The sequence below is a fragment of the Pristis pectinata genome, chromosome 11, assembly GCF_009764475.1.
Source record: "Pristis pectinata isolate sPriPec2 chromosome 11, sPriPec2.1.pri, whole genome shotgun sequence".
Classification (NCBI taxonomy): Eukaryota; Metazoa; Chordata; class Chondrichthyes; order Rhinopristiformes; family Pristidae; genus Pristis; species Pristis pectinata.
The window spans coordinates 20,366,613-20,387,992 of record NC_067415.1 but is presented as its reverse complement, the minus strand read 5'-3'; the positions used below and the strand labels follow the sequence as shown (position 1 = coordinate 20,387,992).

At 38.4% G+C, this 21,380-nt stretch overlaps 1 protein-coding gene across 2 annotated transcripts; it reads left to right on the top strand.

Moving 5' to 3' along the window:
- Nucleotides 1-330: 330 nt before the first annotated feature.
- Nucleotides 331-19,014, top strand: fgl1b (fibrinogen like 1B). Of its 2 annotated transcripts, none has more exons than XM_052026338.1 (8): nt 331-357; nt 4,075-4,153; nt 7,275-7,479; nt 11,919-12,078; nt 14,058-14,155; nt 14,298-14,386; nt 14,483-14,673; nt 18,884-19,014. In XM_052026338.1, exons 1-8 carry the CDS (start codon nt 347-349, stop codon nt 18,978-18,980), a joined length of 930 nt encoding a protein of 309 aa, XP_051882298.1. In that variant the 5' UTR covers nt 331-346; the 3' UTR covers nt 18,981-19,014. The 2 variants fall into 2 exon arrangements, with proteins under 2 accessions (XP_051882298.1, XP_051882297.1); XM_052026337.1 differs by having other exon boundaries at nt 17,381-19,010.
- The last annotated feature ends 2,366 nt before the right edge of the window (nt 19,015-21,380 follow it).

Sequence of the window (21,380 nt, the reverse complement as noted above, 5' to 3'; positions counted from 1 at the left end):
TTGTTTTTCCCATTCCTTTCAAATGACTGAATGAATGCCAAGCCAGGTTTTTTATGTACCTTTCTCAGTTTAAAGTGTACTTGTATAATGAAGCTGTGGATCTGCAAACATAGATTTATGCACAAGGCATGAAAGTATGCCTCACTTTTCAAAATACTGCAAATTGGGAGAGCTTTGTCATTAAAGCATAATGTGGGAAAGATCGCCATTAGAGGAATATGATGAAATAACCCACTCTGGGGACTTTAATTTAAACCATCTGGCTACTTGCAGTAATATCAACAACTTTGGTACCATTCTTAATCACTCAAATCTTCAAGTACAGACAGAACCGCGCGAGTATCTAATGCAATTTAGGTGAGTTTTGTTCTTTTTTTTAATGCTACACAACTTGTTTTGATTCAATTTTAGTGTTAAATAGTGCCAGGTGATTGAAATGCACACTGATTTTTTATATATATATGCTTTTCCAATGCTCTTTCACAGTTTTGCAATATTTTCCTAAAGAACATCCAGTATATTAGGAATGATTTTCAGTAAGTTAAGAAATAATGTACTCAAGGAAAAATTGCTCTTTGTATTAAACTGACTTAAATTCAATACATTTTCAAGTTAAGTACTGGAGAAATTTCTGATCATATAATATATGGCACTCTCCTGTTTTTAAATCGGTTGCTAATAAAGTGGCATCTCAATGCGCTTCTGAAAATTAACCAAATTAGGTTAATGTTGAAAAGATTTGTTTTTTTTTGTCTTTTCTTTTGTTAAATGTTTCTCGCAGGAAAATGTGTTTAATATGTAAATCACTATATTTCATATGATGCCAGTTCAGATGCTCAAAATAGTTTATTAATATAAGGAGCAAGACAGCATACTTCTTATCCTTACCAATTTTGTTTTAGGTACAACTCCAGTTCTGCCTAATTTGAAACAGGAATCATACATATGACCAAACTGGTTGTGGCAACAGCTTTCCTTTCCTGAAGAATATTACTCGATAAGTTAGGTTCTTCAACTGTCAGCTTTCATAATTAGTGAAACTATATTATTGTAGAATTATCATTTCCTTACTGCCAAAACATCATCAGGCAAATATCAAAATAAGACACGAAATTAAATCTCATGTTAAGACTTGTTATCTTTTGAAAAACTGGGCAGTGAACTGAAAAGAGTTTGTGAAATACTTGTAAAGAATTTTTCTGTCAAAAGTAACTAGCATTTGAAGTACCTTTAACAACCAAATGATTACCCTTTTCAAGCCTCCCATGCCCTGTTTCTCCAAGTAAATCACTAAAATCTAATATATTTATATATTATTTTGCATTTATAAAAAGCAAAAGCAATGGTAAATGAAAAATACTCAATAACAGAAATCACGTAAGGTTTGAACTGCAAAAAACATTAATTGTTTGAACAGCTGGAATGGCTTGCTGCCTTTATAGAGTGCATTCGTTAGGGAGGAATTAAAAACAGATTTCTTTGTAGGTGCCAATAGATGTTTACACTTAAAGCAACTTCAAGGAATTTTTGAAGAATACTACTATTCTGCCAGCATACTTACTGCTCTGTAACTAAATACTTCTTGCAATAAGATAGACCGAAGCAAGGATTTTTTTTAGATTTCAATAAAGTGCTCAAAATTCCCCAAAACTTAAAAGATAAAAGGAATTTGTATCTGATCCAAATGTGGTCTAGTGGAAAACAAGCACTTGGTGCTAAAGTTCAGCAAACGAGTAAGTTAAGATTTTAATTGAATTATTTAACTTCTTAAGAGCTGAGGAAAAGGTAGGGAAGAATTTCTGGTTTATTTGCCAGCCATTTGATAAGAAAATCAACATGGACATAACATCCACTTTGCCTTTACTATCTTAATAGTTACATGATACAATAAATACAACTAAAATTGTTTTTTTTCTATCAATTCCAGGGAATATTTTTTGGATAACATCGTTGATGTTAATTACAATTCTCAAATAATGTCTTGTCTCTCTCCACACAGATAAAAACTGATCAAAATGATGTACAACATTTCTCTTATCGTATTACTCATATCTAACAGAATATAGTTGTAACTGCCTGTAAATTTCAGGCCTCTGGTATGCATCTACAGCAAAATGTGAAGTTCAGTCTTACATTCACTAGATACAGTACTTTGAATAACCAAAATGAATTTCCTGCATTGTTCTGATACCACATTTTTAACTTCAGGAGTGACATGACACATAAGGCACCTTGTATTATTTTGCTCCTACAATTTGGTGTTCTTTCATTTTTCAGGACTTCTAACATGAAAGGACTTGGTTATTACTTACACTGTAACATTATTTTTACCTTCAATTTATCTCATTGTTGGATTTATGCTTTGGTACGCCTGCATGCAAATTGGTGACATTCATGAAGCGAGTTGAACCAGGTACTCCAAATATTGCTGCACAGGTTGCATCATTATATAAACTGCTCCCTCTTTTTGGAGACCTGAATTTTAGAAAAGCACATTTTCTGGGTTTAAAATACATTTAGCTTTTCCCCTACAACCTTTAGGTCAGCAATGAGAAGAACAAAATAAATCCATTAATTATGTGCTAAGTTTTAAAATTTTATTGCTTCAAGTGAAGTTTTTAGTAAAATGTGAACAGACGTGGAAGTATTGACATCGACAACTACTGTTCCCCACTACCCCACTGATTAAACTCCTTCCAAGATATGAACAAACATGGTGATGCTGGAGGAACTCAGCAGGCCAGGCAGCATCCTGCTGAGTTCCTCCAGCATCATCGTGTTTCTCATCTAGATTCCAGCATCTGCAGTCCTTTGTTTCTCATTCCAAGATATCATGAAAGGTGAAACACACAGCAGGTTTTACAGTGGATTTTACAATCAATTTCATGATAATTTTATGGAGTTAGCATCTAAATGTATCAGATTTATTGACTTCAGTTTCAAAACTCAGCAGACAATAGTGGAAAGGGTGAGCAGCTTCAAGCTCCTGGGCGTCAACATCTCCGAGGATCTATCTTAGGCCCAACACATTGATGCAATCACGAGGAAGGCACACCAGCAGCTCTACTTCATTAGGAGTTTGAGGAGATTTGGTATGTCACCGAAGACACTTGCAAATTTCTATAGATGTATAGTGGAGAGCATTCTGACTGGTTGCATCACTGCCTGGTGTGGAGGCTCCAATGTGCAGGATCGCAAGAGGTTGCAAAGGGTTGTAGACTCAGCCAGCTCCATCACGGGCACAACCCTCCCCACCATCAAGGATATCTTCAAGAGGCGGTGCCTCAAGAAGGTGGCATCCATCATTAAGGAACCTAACCACCCGGAACATGCCCTCTGGACGTTATTACCATTGGGGAGGAGGTACAGGAGCCTGAAGATGCTCACTCAGTGTTTTAGGAACAGCTTCTGCCCCTTCACCATCAGATGTCTGAACGTTCCATGAACCCATGAACACTACCTCATTATTCCTCTTTTGTGCTATTTATTTATTTTTATAACTTATAGTAATTTTTATGTCTTGCACTATACTGCGCCACAAAACAACAAATTTCATGACATATGTCAGTGATAATAAACCTGATCCTGATTCTGAAAATGTGCTATGCTGGAACTTGAACTGACAGCCTCTGCATTGCCTGTCCAGCCCAGCCCACTTTCAATCTATTTATGGAGCATCTCTTTAGGATGTACATAAGACAAGTGTTTTTCATGATATTCAGATAAAGTACAGCAAAGCACGGGTCCTATGGCAGGATATGGGGTTGAACCATGACTCTCATGTCCAGACACATTTGAGTTCTCCCCCAACACTTCTCAACAGTATAAATTTTCAGCCTGATACCTGGGCATAAATCTAACATTGCCAATATGGAGGCAGGTTTTCCTTCCATTGAATGGAAAGGAGAATTTGGCAGCTCCTGTGGGGTGGGACTGACAGCACTAGTTTTATGCTCAGGCAGCAAACTGACAATCTACACACTGTCTCTTCAGAGGAAGGTTGGAGGACATGGTCATTCTGTGATCCTTTAGTGACTCAAATGCTTCTTAAGATTAAAATATATTTCTTTTTAGATGGTCAACATTGGATGTCATGATGCTACTAGTCCTTCTACTTTTCTTGGATCAAAGTTTGGCAAGTCACAGAGCCTTGGTAAGTGTGTCCAACTACAGCACATTGATTTTTAAAAACATGTGCATTCTCTGATTTCACATGAAAGGGATTTTAAGTTGTAGATGAAATTGTTCTCAGGATGTCTACATTGCAGGCAAGACCAACATTTATTGCTAGTTCTTGGCTGCCCTTGTGATGGTAAGCCTTGTTGTACTAGCATTGGTGACCAAAGATTAGACCCACAGATGTATCTACAGTTCACAGAGTCACAAGAGATTCTGCAAATGCTGGAATCTAGAGCAACACACACAAAATGCTGGAGGAACTCAGCAGGTCAGGCAGCATCTATGGAGGGAAATAAACCATCGATGTTTCGTGTCAAGACCTGTCACCAGTCCTGATGAAGAGTCTCGACCCAAAACATTGACGGTTTATTTCCCTCCATAGATGCTGCCTGACCTGCTGAGTTCCTCCAGCATTTTGTGTGTGTATCTACAGCTTTGTTGTGTCAGGAGCCCTGGGATTTTGACACATCGGCAAAGAAATAAAAATGATGTATTTCCAAATCTAAATGGTATATCATCTGGAGAGTAACGTGGAGGGGAAATGATGGTGTTTTCATGCACTCACTACCTTTTCCCTTTAATGATGGAGGTGAAGGCTTAGAGATTCTGTTGAAGAAGCCTTGGCAAGTTACTCCATCCTACAGGTGATACGCACTGCAGCCATATTACACTGATGGTTGAAAGAGTGAGGGGTTTGTGGTGGAAAGGCGGATAAACAAGTAGAATACTTTGTCCTGAATGTTACTAAGTTTCTTGATTGCTATTACAACTGCACTCATCCAGACAGATGTGGAGAAGTCCTTCATGCCCCCGATTTGTGTGTTAGGTAGTAATTGGTCTGTCTTTGGTATTTTGGGAAGATTTGGATCTTTAGAAGGCTGGCAGGGTAGACATCTTGTGACGGAGGATTATTGCATGTAGCAATTGCATCTGGCATTTTCTTCCCAATAATATCCTTAAGTATTTGACTGGTGGGGAGTGCAATAACCATGTTGTGTGGTAGTTCCCAATGATCTTGTGTTGTAGGTGCTCCCCATATTAGGTAAAGATCTTGAGTAGGAAGGGTAGGAATGTAATGGTTGCTGCCGAAAGGAGTTGAAAAGAAAAGCTTGAACCTGCAGCAGTTTTAGTAGACAAGGAACACTGTGATGAGTTCTCTTCATATGTTTGCTTGAAGGCTAGCGGACAGCTTGGATGTGGATGGCAGTGTGTTCCAGGGGAAGTGGAGGGCCAACGATTACAGAGGGATGGTTGCTGTGGGTTCATTGGGAATTGATTTCCCCTGCATGCAACATTAGACGCAAGTGTCTTTTTAAACTTCCTACGGCTGAGGAATTGTTGGCTGTTTTTGAGGCTTCACCTTCAACTATATTATTTGCCTAGTCAAGAATCCCAACCAGGTGCCATGGCCATGCTTGGTTGGTTCAAAGACTTGGCCCAGGTTTCTATCCTGGATCTAAGTGCAGACAGAAAGAAAATCTTAGATGGTCACCTTCAAGGATTTAATCTCCCCACTGAACTTGGGCTGTCTATTCCCTCCAGGTTAGAGGCTGGTGACCCTATTTCAATGTCCTGCTAGTACTTCGCTAGTTTGCCGTTTTATTTTCTTAGTTTATTTTGTTGACATTTGAACAGAATTATATGACACTAGATAGAAATTGACAGCAGGATATAATAGTGTCTAAGTTAAGTTACTGGACTAGCAGCTGGAGTTCTGGACCATTGATCCAGAGTCATGAGTTAAAATTGCAACATGACAGCTGGGGAATTAATTCATCTAAATAAATCTGGAAAGAAAGTTAATATAAGTAATGTTAACCATGAAATTAAAAGATTGTCGTAAAAATCCATCTGGTTCACTAACGCCCTACAGGGAAGGAAATCATTGCCCATTTTGGCCCATACGTGATGCTACACTGAGCAAGGTGGATGATTCTTAACTGCCTCCTCAGATGATGGGCAACTAGGGATGGACATTAAATACCACCATTGCCTGCGATGTCCATATCCTGTGAATGAGTATGTTTTTAAAAAGCCATTTGGCCTTTACGCTACACATGAGCCTCCTCACAATCTGCATCATCTAACCTGATAAACCTATCCTTCGATTGCTTTTTCCCTCCATCCAGGGATATCACTGAGAGGATACAGGGTACATTTCCACCTGGGGAGATAAATAAGGGCACCAAAGGCATACGTCCCCATTTGACAAAGGAGAAGAAGCAGGTAACGAGAAAAGGAAAGAGTATGACCCATGTCAGGTGAATGACTGTAGTGAGAACCAACTGGACATAGTAAGCTGAGAGGGAAAGTATAAAAGAGAATGAGATGAGCAAAGAGATAGCATGATCATGACAGATGATGTAAAAGGGAATCCAACTATCTTCCATTGGCATGTTAGGAGTGGCACAGTGATGGAGCGGGCAGTGCTGTTGCCTGCAGCAAAAAACAAACTGCTGGAAAAACTCAGCGATCAAGCAGCATCTGTGGAGACAAAGGGATGGTCGATGTTTCGGGTCGAAATCCTGCATCAGGACTGAGGGAAGATAGGCACTATATAGAAGTGAGAGGGATGGGTGAGACAGACGCTGGTAGGTGATAGGTGGGACCGAGAGACCTGGTGTAGATGTGCATGGATCATTAAAAATAGGAGGACATGTTGGATGAATGGTTAGTAATGGGTGTGGGCTCTGAAGCATTATGAGTAGAAGCATAGGTTACAAAAGAAGAGAAATTATATTTAAACCATAAAATACTGGCTTAGTGACATTGGTAATCACATCCTAGAAAAGATGAGAACATCCTAGCGATGGTACAATAAGATTTACTAAAAGGTTCCATGAGTGATGTATTGGAGCAAGGAAGGGTAAGAGACGATTTAATAGAAGTGAACAACATACGAACATAATGATGTACAAGAGCTCACAAACTTCTTCATTCCTCTTTACCCAAGTAAACTTCACACTTCCTTCTCTAACTTTCATTTAGATCATGTCACAAATGAACAGCTGCAAATATTGCTCCCTGGATGTATGACAAGTTCTATCAGCTTATTACCAAAATTTTCTCCAAGACTGTATTACTCTTTTTAACAGGAAAGTGAAACGTGCGTGGTTGAAGTCTCCAAACTCCGCCATCAGTTACGACGTTTGCAGAGTCAGTTCCTGCTTGGAACTTGGCGGCTGAAATATATAAAGGAGCATAATAACTACTGGATAAAGGAAAACACTAAAACAGGAAAGGAGGAACAAGCAACCACGTCACATTCCATTAGTCCAAATCTGTTTACATATCACCATGGTAAATGTATAAATCTAAAAGTAAATATGCTTGCTACGACAGATGAAAGGGCTTGTTTCCTTAATGCCAGCCATTTTTTCATTTAAGGTTAATGATTATTGGACATTAGGTAAACTGGAATCTTCACTAAGTATTATTGGCAGTAGCACTCTTGCTTCTTCTTCTGGGTTCAAGCCCCACTCCAGAGTTTTGGCACAAACATTTGGGCTGACACAACACTGCACTCCCAAGGGAGGGTTCCATTATTGGAGGTACCATCTTTCAGCTGGGATGTTAAACTGAGACCCTTCCTTCATTTAAATTCCCATGGCATTAACTAAGTGTCATATTATCCTTGGTGTTCTGGTTAATCTTCATCCCTAAATCAGCATGACTAATGGATTACCTGGTCATGAACACATTGTTATTTGTGGGAGTTTTCTGCCTATCAATTGGCAACTACATTTCTTACATTATAACAATGACTAGCACTTTTATCAGCTGAAAAGCACATGGAGTATACTAAAAGGTATGTGAAAATACTCCAGAAATGTTTTTACTCACCCACTGTTCAGGAAGATTAGCAAGTCAATCAGTTCGGACCTTTGTTTACTGCTTGAATACCCCTGGTGTAATTGGGCTCCTGCCAAGAGTCCTCCTTCTCCCTTCTTCAGCAGCTTCCCTGATCTGGGTATGCTATGCACACTCTCCCATTTGTGTTGTATCCCCAGGGTAATGCCTCCTCATAATCTTCTGTCTGGAAGTAATTAGTTCATGCAGAGATCACAAAGCCAGGACGAACTCTTTCTGCAGCTGTCACACCACTCCCTAAAGACATTTGCAAACCTCCAAACATTTACAGATTCATTAGAAGTCAAATTCAACCAATCTGAGCGTAGAGATGCTCCCTCATAAACTCCTTCCTGCTGCGGATCACATAGTCAGCTGTGCGAGGTTAAGAGAAGGTGTTAGCTGGAACATTGAGCTCAACAACAGCACAGCACCTACCTACACTGCATAATTCTGCAAGGCACTAATAGCACATGTGCTAACACTTTACCATTGTGGCAGCTGGAGTAAATCACGCTACAAAAATATGGATGCAAGGCAAATGTCACAGAGAGATCAAGTCAGCACCCACACTGGCTAAAAGGCATGCTACAGATCTGAATTTTCAGCCTGTAAGTTTCATTAGTGTCTTGCAAAAGTCATATATTTTCTGAATGTACAAATGTGTAACAGAGTCATGAACCATAACTCAAATCTCCTAACCACCAGCTTTCAGTTGGCACTGAAAATCTACAACCAGTGAGAACTCAGTGTGGTAATCCAAGGCCCTGTGCATTTACATGCACGACTTGTCAATATGTATCAGTGACATCAAACCAGTTAACAATAGGGCTTATCCATTTGTTAGCAGTAGTCCAAATATTATATTCCCACTCTATTTCCATTTGCTTCACAAGATGTCGTGCAGCCAGATGCCGTGGTCCACGTAGGGACCAATGACATGGATAGGAAGGAGGAGGAGGTCCTGCAAAGAGAGTTTAGAGAATTAGGTGCAAAGTTGAAGGACAGGACCTCCAAGGTTGCAATCTCAGGATTGCTACCCGTGCCACGTGCTAGTGAGGCTCGAAATAGGAGGATCATGCAGCTAAATACGTGGCTAAGGAAATGGTGCAGGAGGGAGGGCTTCATGTTTCTGGACAATTGGGGTTTGTTCCAGGGAAGGTGGGACCTGTTCCGACGGGACGGTTTGCACCTGAGCTGGAGGGGGACTAACATACTTGCGGGTAGGTTTGCTAGTGCTGCTCCGGGGGGTTTAAACTAGATTTGCAGGGGGAGGGGAACCAGAGTTTTAGAGCAGATAGTGAGGTGGAGGAGGAAAAAGGTCATGCGAGGACTGCAGGTATAGACAGAAATCAAAGGTTTGTACGTGATAGAAATGTTCTCAGGTGCAACTACTTCAATGCAAGAGGTATTGTAGGTAAGGCAGAGGAGCTTAGGGTGTGGATTGGCATGTGGGGTTACGACATCATTGCTATTAGTGAGACTTGGGTGCAGGAGGGGCAGGACTGGCAGCTTAATGTTCCAGGGTTCCGTTGTTTCAGACATGATAGAGGTGGAGGGATGGAAGGGGGAGGAGTGGCAATACTAGTCAGGGAAAATATCACAGCTGTGCGGAGACAGGACAGCCCAGAGGGCTCGTCTACAGAGGCCATATGGGTGGAGCTGAGGAACAGGAAAGGTGTGGCCACACTAATAGGGTTGTATTATAGACCGCCCAATAGTCAGAGAGAATTGGAGGAACAAATCTGTAGTGAGATAGCAGACCGATGTAAGGCACAGAAAGTTGTAATAGTAGGGGATTTTAACTTTCCACATATTGACTGGGACCCCCACACTGTAAAAGGGCTGGATGGCTTGGAATTTGTCAAATGTGTTCAGGAAAGTTTTCTAAATCAATGTATAGAGGTACCAACAAGAGAGAATGCAATACTTGATCTCCTATTAGGGAACCAGACAGGTCAGGTGACAGAAGTATGTGTAGGTGAGCATTTTGGGTCCAGTGACCATAATATCTTTAGTTTCAAGTTAATTATGGATAAGGATAGGTCTGGTCCTCGAGTTGAGGTTCTAAATTGGAGAAAGGCCAATTTTGTGGAAATGAGAAAGGATTTAGGAAGAGTGGATTAGGATAAGTTGTTTTCTGGCAAGGATGTGTTCAGTAAGTGGAAGGCCTTCAAAGGCGAAATTTTGAGAGTGCAGAGTTTGCATGTTCCTGCCAGGATTAAAGGCAAAGTACCCTTCCTCTTTTCCATTTAAATTTAAATTTCCGTCCCTTTGTTATGAATCTCTTAGACATTGGCAACCAGAACTGTTGGAGGGGAAATGTTCAGAAGGTTCAACCGCTTCCTGATTTTTCTGATATTCTTTGATAGGATACAGAACATTTTTGCAGGTCCACCACTGATAACCAATCAGTTATACTTGTGCTTTTAAATCTTTTGATTGCAACAATCAGTGACAAAATTTTTGATGTCCATTGGCTGGAAGATGGTGAGAGCAGATTAGGTGATAAATTTCAAAAGGGACTTTGAAGGGAATGTACATTCTTTAAAGTAAATCTTTTCCAGGCTATGGGAGGAAGTGTGGGAATGGTGAGAAAGTTCCTTCAAACAGCTGGTACAAGTGCCCATGCTGAATGATTTTCTAAACCTGGTGACCAGACTGCGCACCTTTTTGTTCAACAAAGCCATTTGCAATTTGAAAAGCAAAAAACTGCAGATGCTGGAAAGATGAAATACAAACAGAAAATGGCGAGGATGCTCAGCGGGTTAGGCAGCATCTGTGGAGAAAGAATCAGAGTTAACATTTGGATGCTGATGCAGGGCTACTGACCTGAAACATAGAGTTAATGCTTCTTTCTCTATAGATGTTACGAGACTATTTAAATTCATTTTTAAATTCTTTATTTAAATAGTTGAATCATTGAAGGAGAAATGGAACCTGCATTGAGCAGCAGTCAGTCATGAGCAATAAATAATGTAATTGGCTTGCTGAACTCCCAGCCCAATGAGAAAGGCCCTACGCTTTGATGTTTGAACTCTGAAATAAATCCACTGGTCTGCAGGGCCAATTGGACACTACATTGCAGCTCGGTTCAGCTTTGAATTTCAAGCAGCTTAGTTACTGAGTCAGTTCACAAGTAAGTCAGGGTTGGAAGGGAGGTGTACAAAGAGTTAGCAAGCATGTCCGAACAACAGCCTATAATATAACAAGGGTGTTAAAACACTGCACCTCAACCTCCTGGCTCCACATTAAGGCAAGCTTATAGAAAAATGTTGAGCTAAAAAATAAACTTCCATGCTGATTTTCCTTGTGGACTCTTTTAACACTGCTACTTAGGCTGCTGAAGAACCAGTTACATTCGGAGTTCTGGAAGTCTGACCCTGTGACAATGAAGCAACGGCAATATATTTCCAAGTCAGCATGATAATTGGGTGATCATGAACAGAAAAAGCCACTGCTGAAAGTATTATATCAGGGATGAAAGTAAAATATGGGCATCACTGATACAGTGGGAGCGGTTCCAAACATGGGCATTGTCTGCAAATATTTCCTAATTTTCAAATGTCCACCTTAACATTCTCTTCACTAAATAGAACTGTTGAGATTCATAATGGAACAGAAACAATTTTGTAATTTTCTTGCTTAATTTGTGTATAACTTCTGTACAGTGTTAAACTTAAACCTGAGTTTATTTCTGACAGTATGAGTATGAACTAGCTTGCAGAAAATGTGATGAAATCCTGCATCCTGTTGCTTCACTAGGATAATATATTGCAGCAGCCACCACATGTCCTTAAGAAAACTTTATTTTGAAAGATGTCTTGAAATAAACGATTTCTGCGTCATCATCAACTAATTGTACTAACTGTAAGTTCTACTTTGCGCAGATTGCTCTGAGGTATACAACAGCGGCAAAACCACAAGCGGATATTACAAAATTAAGCCAAAGTCTGTTGCTGAACCATTACTTGCATACTGTGATATGTCAGAGGGTGGTGGATGGACGGTCATTCAACGTCGCAGTAATGGCAAAGTGAATTTTAATAGGTAAATAAACTGAGTTGTTGTCAAATGAAACTATAATGATCCTGTAGGTGATTCTTTTAATTTTCTAATTTTTCCTTTTATCTCTCAACTTTTGTCAGATCTCACCTAGTTTTCAAAAGGACTGTGTTTTTGTTGCATCTTTTAAAAGATGATCGTGCCTCACATGTCTATTGCTTTAAAGTGTTTCTCGATTTACTCTGGATGGTGTCTGAAGCACAATTATGAGATTTGCTCATCCAGTATGCATTAACCTCTTGGTTTATGTGCCACCCTCCCTATGTTCCTCAGAATTGTGTGGTAAAATGAGATTCACAAAGACCTCCACAATATACACGTCCAAATCTCTACCATTTTACCAACAAGCATAAATTTACCAGAGGAAACATCCAACTGCTGAATACTATTTTCACAAGACTGTGCACTTAGCACAGGCATTTATCTTAATACAGGTTTGCTAGCTAACTACAAATTAAAGGTCAGGTCTTGTTGGTGTCGTTTCCTTGCCTGCAATCACTGACTGTACTTACCAGATCCAGATGCAGATCGACAATCTAGCTCACTCAGAGGTTTCTGGATTCAATCACTGTGGCCCCCAGTAACACTCTGAGAATGCCCCCACCATCAGCCTCAAATGTCCTGAAAGCTTTGACAGCTGGCATAGTCTTGTCTTCAGCTTTGTCAGCTAATAAACTATTAAAGATAAAGAAAATAACTTTTTTTTGAAAATGTAGCTCAATAAAAACATGTAAAAGTGCTTATGAATAATTATAAACATAAAAATGTAAATAATTTTATAAATGGAAAATGGCCTACCTAATCCCCATCGAAATCAGTGTGGTCTCAGATCCTGTGCCTGGGCAGAGATCTGGGCACACTCAGTAAGACCACACTTCTCCACTTCTTCAGATTCAGCATTCCCAATCTAACAGCAAGTTCCTATTTGACAGTGCTTGTGTAAAGTCCCAGACCCACACTTGTTTAAATGGCTAAATACAATTTGGTTCCATTTGTAACTGTCAGGGTTACTCAAAATCCACTAGTTCTCATACCCTCCTCAGTGATTCATGGAGAGCAACATGCCACTAACTAAACAAGTAAACCTGAGAAGTTCATTGTTATTTGATGCTGCTAAGTACACGAGTTATTCAGCCAGTGGTTGTATTCAGCACTCAACATTTGGTCCAAGAAAGCAATGGAACTGAATGTGCAGAGGTGGGTGCAGCTGGTAGCTGATACACACGTGTTTAACGATAGAGAACAAAAAGTAATTCTTCTCTTCTTATTTAAAAAAAATAAAAATAGCATCTCCCCTTTTACATTGGATTGACATTCAGGGTAGAAATTAAACTTCCAACAGTCGCACTAAATGATGTGCTCATAATATAAGCTGCATTTTCTCTCTATTTCCTAAATTGGATGGAGCCATATTTGGAAGTTCAGAACAATGGGCATATGATACTTTATACTGCATGTTTAAGCCAGCAATTGAGGAGAAATTTCTATGAACAACTGATAGAATTCATCAAAACAATTGTGAAGTGAGGCATCTGTAATTCATGAAAATCAAAAGAACCGCAGATTCTAGAACTCTGAAATAAAAACAGAAAATACTGAACACTCAGCAGGTCAGACAAGATCTGAGGAGAAAGAAACAGAGTTCTGATTTAATTCAATCTAAAAAGCTCCATTTATTTCTCTTTCCACAGATGCTGCATAACGTGCTGAGTGTTTCCAGCATTTTCTGTCTCTATAATTCATGAGCCATTAACCCTCAATTATAACATTAAGATTTGATAACTGATGCTTTTTACACAAAGCATCATAATATCACCAATGTCATAATTATCAACCAGATACTCAGCATTAACAAATTACTGTATGTTCGATGAATTAATAATAAACAAAGAAATCATAGGAAAACAGGCTTTGTACTTAACAGAAGTTCATTGTATTAGATTTGCAACTTGTACTTACTGCAGAGGCTGGGATGACTATAAATCAGGCTTTGGATTATTTCAAGGGAAGAATGATGAATATTGGCTTGGAAATGAAAACATACACCAAATTCTGGCTGCAGGTAAGAGTAGCTTCAACCTTATTGTTTTGAGCTAGTGCTAATCATGCCACAATCAATGTAAAGTATATAATGCCAATTGAAAAGTATAAATTGTTAACAATCATTACAGTAGACATTTAGTCATGTATTAATTTCCATGCAGGAAGGTATATAATAAAGATCGACCTCACTGACTGGAATGGAGAAAAAAGATATACTACATATGAAAAATTTAACATTTCAGATGAAGAGGTGAAGAAAGATGGCTTTTGGTTTATTTCTCGTGTTTTGGCAATTAAGTGTCATGAAGTGCTTTTCTTCTTACATGTTTTTGTTACATTAAACTAGGATAAATACAGACTAACATTTGGAAGCTATGCTGGGACTGCAGGAGATGCATTGTCTGGTGGTTTAGCCCCAGAGGAGCAATGGTCATCTTCTCACAATGGGATGCAATTCAGCACTTCAGATCAGGACAATGACAGATACTGGCAAGGGAGTTGTGCTCAAGAAGTTAAAAGTGGTTGGTGGTTTAACAGGTACAGTGAATCAGTTACTTACATATTGATTCACACAGATGTATGAATACTTGTTATTTGCTAGAAAGAATAAATCTGGTTGAAAACTATAATGGGAGCAAGGAGTGGTAAAGAAAACATCTAGGCCAGTCTAACTCTACTTACAATACGATGCACATTCAGAAAAAGCAGTTGCTGTGAAGTTAGCCACAATTTACTATTAAAATAATGGTGAGTCTATTGCCAGTTATCATTTTTCTGTCCCAAGCTCAGTTTCTTTATTCCTATTGAACCCACCACTCCTCATTACTATTTACACGCCTATATAAGACTTTTGGATTCCCTTTTATGTTAACTGCCATTCTCTTCTCTTTGTCTGTTTGCCTTAATTTCCTCTTCATTTCCCCTCTCAGTTTACTATATTCAGCCCACACCATCATTTTTTTTCTTTTATCATCTTCTCCATCTCTGTTGTCATCCAGGGAACTTTGCAGTTGGTTTAATAATCATGCTTCCTTGTGGGAATGTATCTAGCCAATACTTCAATTGATAAATTTGTTTATTAATATCACATGTAATGAGATACTGTGAAAAATTTAGTTTGCATGCTATCCATACAGATCATTCATCACATCAGTGCATTGATGTAGTACAAGGGAAAAGCAGCCTCTTTCTTAAAAGTCACCCATTGTTCCTTAGTTTTTTTTGCCTGCTGATGTTTGGCTCCACTTTGTCCTGACCATATCTCTTCTCATGCTTTATGTTATTCATCCACTCAACCCATCATTTCGTGCCAGCTCTCATTTAAGTTAGCCTCTTCCAATCAAGAAGTTCTACTTTATAATATTTATTTATTATTTATTAGTCACTTGTGCATCAAAACACACAGTGAAATGCGTCTTTTTACGTTAACAACCAACACAGTCTGAGAATGTGCTGGGGACAGCCCGCAAGTGTCGCCACGCTGCCGACGCAAACATAGCATGCCCGCAACTTCCTAACCCGTATGTCTTTGGAACGTGGGAGGAAACCGGAACACCCAGAGAAAACCCACGCAGGCACAGGGAGAACGTACAAACTCCTTGCAGACCGTGGCAGAATTGAACCCGGGTCACTGGCGCTGTAATAGCATTACACTAACCGCTGCACTACCATGCCTTCCCCTACACTACCATGCCTTTAGATATCTCCTTGCCTCTCTCCATTATTAAATGAAACCATTTGATCCACAGTTCACACAGAATCGCACACAGAATGGTTAAACATGGAAGATGGCCACTTGGCCGGTCACATCCATACCAGCTCTCTGCAAGTCCAGTCCAACTAATCCCATTCACCTACCCTCTCTCCACAACGCTGAAATTTCACTCCTTTCAAATACATATCCAGTTGAATACTACAATTGAATCTGTTGTAATAATACCTCTGGCAGTGCATTCCAGATTCCAACCAATGGTCCAATGGTTATGCTCTCCCAGTTCCCCAGCTGATGCTTATTTCACTTGGCTCATCTCATTTCCCAGAAGGAGGTCCAGCAGTGTCTCGTTCCTCCTTAGCTTGTAGACTTACTGATCAAGGAAGTTCTCCTGAACATACCTCAGAATGCCCTCCCTTCCCTCTAACATTATTTCCAATCAGTACTGGGATATTTTAAATCCCACAATATAACCATTCTACAGTTCTTGTATATTTCCATAACTTCTGTACAGATTTGCTCCTCTCCCTCTCACTTTGTGGACAATGTGATAGCTCTTCTTTGTCTTGTAGTTCTAATCAAATGTATTATGAACTTGACCTCTCCAAGGTATCTCTTCTCTCCAACGCTATCATATCTTCCTTATTTAGAACTACCGCTCCACCTCTGTTTTTCCCTTCCCTCATCTTTTCTGAATACCCTGTGTCCAGTGAATCTATTGGTAACAATGTACAGGCGTGGTTAGGTTAGAGTACGGTCATGCCTAAATCAAGAACTGGCGGTGATAACAAATGGTGAAACATTGTTATCTTGCAATAATGATTCAGACATACACTTTAATTGAAAATTTATTGTACTTCTTCTCCAGCACAGTTCTTTAGAAATAGTTAAGAAATTCCATTTGGAAATGTGTTAAAACAGGATTATGCAAGTTTACACTTGATTTTCTTTAGTTCGAATCTTTTCACTCTGGCAAACTACTTGTTAAATTTTGGGACAAAGACTTCCATTGAACCTAAATGAAAGTGGGGAAAACTCTTTCTCGCTGGAAGCAAAGGATGCTAAAGAAAATATCTTGGCCAGTATCACTCTAGTTGCAAATGTGATGCGTCTGCAGAAAAGGCAGTTGAAGTTGTCCATAATGTGCATTGTTGAGCAGAATAGAGAGAGATATAATAGATCTTTAATTAATATTCAAACTGCCTGCTAAGTGTTTAATTCATGGTGAGAAAGTGTCCACATGCTTTCTTATTCTTGATGTTACTCACTTCTTTGTACAGACATTCATTTTTAAAAAATCCTGCACAAGAACTAAACAAAAATTATTTCCAGATTAATACATATTAGCCTTGAATACTTTTGAGAAAGAGCAGAAAATAACAGATTTTAAGGAAACCTTTTCAAAGGAAAGTGAAAGCTCAGTTTAGTTTCTGATGTGAAAAGATATTGATAAAAATTAAATGTGATTGGAAGTGATTTTTGTGAGAACAATCTTTTCTTAAACAAATCTCTTCATTTTTAAACAAAACAAAGGTGCCATTCAGTGAACCTTAATGGAAAATATTATCGCCATGGCAACTACACTGCAAAGTATGATAATGGTATTCTATGGAGCACCTGGAAAGGATGGTGGTACTCTCTGAAGTTCACAACCATGAAAGTCAGACCACTTTATTTCTTTGCAGCATTTGGAAGTGGAGATTATGACAATATAATTGGCTAGTAATTATTGAGAAGGACTCGATTTTCATCTCATATGCAAAATTACTTTGTCTAATTAAGAGAAAAATATTTTACAGCTAAACTTTTGGTATAGGTATTGGTATTGGTTTACTATTGTCACTTGTACCGAGGTACAGTGAAAAACTTGTCTTGCATACCATTCGTACAGATCAATTCATTACACAGTGCATTTTTGCAATATGTCCCAATGTAATGGCTATGAGTTGAATATTTTCTGATAATAAATTAGTTTTCTAATTTTGATTGCATTTTAATTAGTGGGCATCATTCTGCAAAAGGACTTTTTGATGGGCTTTTCAGGTAGGTCAAGTACTTGCCTGCCTGAAGTATGTGTAAGGCTTCTTAAGATATAAAATGGTCCTGCATTAATTAAAGAAATTGACACTGGACATTCAAAAGAATGGCCACAGACATTCTTAAATTTTATATTTGTATATCCAGAAAAAGCAGAAGTGAAAATCTCTGGCTCATTACTGATATTCTTGAGGTTCCATTCCTGACCTCGCCTCTCCCAGACTCGACCTGTCAACTGACTGCATGCAATTTCCTCACCTCCCCAACCTGTGACCTGTGGTGTGGCTGTAGACTGCTACCAATACTTAAGTGAAGCCTGGAGCTGGAATGGTTCAGGGCTTCATGCTGGTACAAACCAGTCATTAAGTTGCCATCTTAGGCGCAAGTCTAGTTTTACAATCAGCATTGACCTGAAGCTAATATCAGAAAGTAACCATGCCTTGTATTATCTTTCTGACATTGAAATCAATATTGAGCACTTGTCTATTGTTATATCTTTAAGCAAGCATTCATGTAAATCTTTAGGGTTTAAGACATAATTTTCATACTACATTCAACTAAGTTTTTTAATTGAAAGTAGCATTTATTTCACAATGCAACATATAAATAGGCTTTAAATCACTGAAAATCAGAGCACCCATGAGAATTTGCTGCTTCTTTAGCATTATGTGGTGTATGTGCACATGAATCCATAATCTTATTATTTGCAAATTTGTAAAGCAATTATTGGAAGTTCCACAGCACTTGCTTTCTGATCGTCCCTCCTCCCCATTTGTACATGCCTGCATTTTGAGATCTACATAAATACATCCAAGAAGCAGGAATTGATTGATCACTTGGAAATAAAAAAACTTGTCATCTTGTGGTTGTCTGACTGAATAATATACAATAAATATATCAACAAGATACTATCTTGAAATGATTATATCATATTGTTTGAGTATCTCAAAGAATGTAAGAATGTAAAATTATTTCCATCTATGTGTTATTAACTTTCAGGTTGCTAGGAAGTCAAAACAAACTCTGGATGGCCAGTGCATTCTATGATATTGAAATAAATGCTGGTATTACTTTAGTAAGGATAAACAAATACTAAAGGTTTTACTATTAATCCCATACAATTAAAATAAACTGCATAAATAAGTAAACTGCTTTATCAGTGTTTATGTTCATACTACTTCTTCTCATTATTTCTCACTATTATCATTCACAAATGTCTTGCTGTATTGGATCTAATGTGATTAAATCTATATTTCCTAAATGGTTAAATCCAACTAAAAAAGTCAATTTCAACCGACCCTCTTTGTATGCTATTTTCTAAATAGTTCAATCTCAATATTTTGTAAGCATTTTAAATAAATGCGTCAATATATTAGTAAAAACCTACAGTATGCTGAATCAACCTATAAATGTTGATTTTGAGTACGTAATTCAGAACTTTTGCTTCCTTTTTTGTTTACATATTGCAAGTAATTCCAATTCAGAACGTGATCTGGATGATGTAGTTTTAACCAACTAATACTATTTAAGAAAAATAGCTCGGCCAGTTTTTTTCATCTCACTGTTCTTCTCACTCTTGCCATTTTCCACTACAAAAGGAAGTACCTGCAGGAAAACAACTTCTACAAACAAATGATTGGACCTGAGACCTGTCTTGTCTTATGTGGACCAGTATAAATTTGCATAAAAAGCCATAGGATTGGTGTGATGGGCCTTAAATGCCTTTAGGTACTGCAAAAAATTTTTCTGTCATGTACAATTACAGTTCCAGTGAAGATAGAAAGGAGGCCTTCCATCACTCGCCTACTAACATTGACCAGTAACATTTGTTAGAGAAGTGCAAGAGTAGCTGCAGTGACTTGCATTCTGGTATTGCCCCTACATTTTGAGAGTAGCTTGCATTCTATCCAACAGCCTGATTGACAGAAGCCCTTTGTGTGAAAACTCATTCCTGAACCATCAGCATATCTGACATGACTAAAGTCACTCCCTCACTTATGTAATATTTTACAAACATTTGATTTGACGGTCATCTGGGACATGCCATCTTCACGGTACTACCATCGGGGAGGAGGTACAGGAGCCTGAAGACCCACACTCAATGTTTCAGGAACAGTTTCTTCCCCTTCACCATCAGATTTCTGAACAGTCCATGAACCCATGAACACTACCTCATTATTACTCTTTTGCAATATTTATTTATTTTTGTAACTTATGGTAATTTTTATGTCTTGCACTGTACTGCTGCCACAGAACAACAAATTTCACGACACATCAGTGATAATAAACGTGATTCTGATTCTGATATCTGTGTGTTTTTACATTTTCCTCTAAATCGCCGCTTATTGACAAGTAGCACAGTCTCTCATTCTGTGCTGTTTCTAAAGATGCTGCAGAAGCATGGAAATTCCAAGGAAGACTCAAACTCAGTTGGAGGATTGGATGGAGTTTTTAATGCCATATCCTAACAGCAATGCTTCAGGATTCCATTATGTTTATTTCTCCTACTTACAGAGAACCACCTAAATTGTGACCTCAAATTGATTTTGAAGAAATATTGAAAGTGACATCAATTGGGGATTGTCATGCACCTATTCAGTCCAAATACAGGCAACCTAATTTTACATTGAAATTCAGGGACTGTGAGCTAATTGAAGGAACAAATGTGTTTGGAATTCAGCTACCTGACAACTCATTGTAGGCTGCTCGTTCTATCAATCCCTCCAATGCGAACTTTTTTTTACATTTGCTATTTATATATATATATATTATAATATAAACATATATATGTCTATAAAACTGTTACTTATAAATGTTTTTCAAAAGTTCGTTGTTCTGAAAATTAACCATGACATTTTTTTGAAAGAGATGACAACCCAGTTGTGCACCGTATTGGTTTTGGAACATTTATTTTAATTTCTTTTCATTGACCAGCCGAAAGCAGTATGATCTCGGACTGCAGAGATAAGTAAAATACTGTATACATTCTCCCTGTTAGTGCATCAAGGTCAAATAAAGGATGATTGGTAAATAGTGTCTGAATGTTTTGTTGTCATACTAAACAAACAAGCTGAAAGTCTATTAGTTCCATAACAAAGTTGGTGTATTAAACAGTGCAGTCTGCTCCCTTTCGGGGAAATTTAATTGGAATATAAAGGGAGGGACAAAGGGGAAAAGGGTTGAGTGCAATCAACATGATTTAAAAAAAAACCTCTCCATAAACCCAAGTTAAAAGAATGATCAGCTGTTGAGATGCCCGGAATGATCAAGCTGTTTCCTTCAAATATATTTCCTGATTACGTTGAAGTAAATGTTCAATTTAGCAGCAGCAAGGAGAGTTTCTGTTTGTGGAGTTGACTGGTTCCACATAAACAGAAGAAACCAAGTAGTGGTATAAGGATTGGGCATGGATCTGTGAATTTGATACTAATGTACAATGCTGAGGATTCACACCCAATACATTTCCAGTCATTGATTTGAATGTTTTAACAATAAC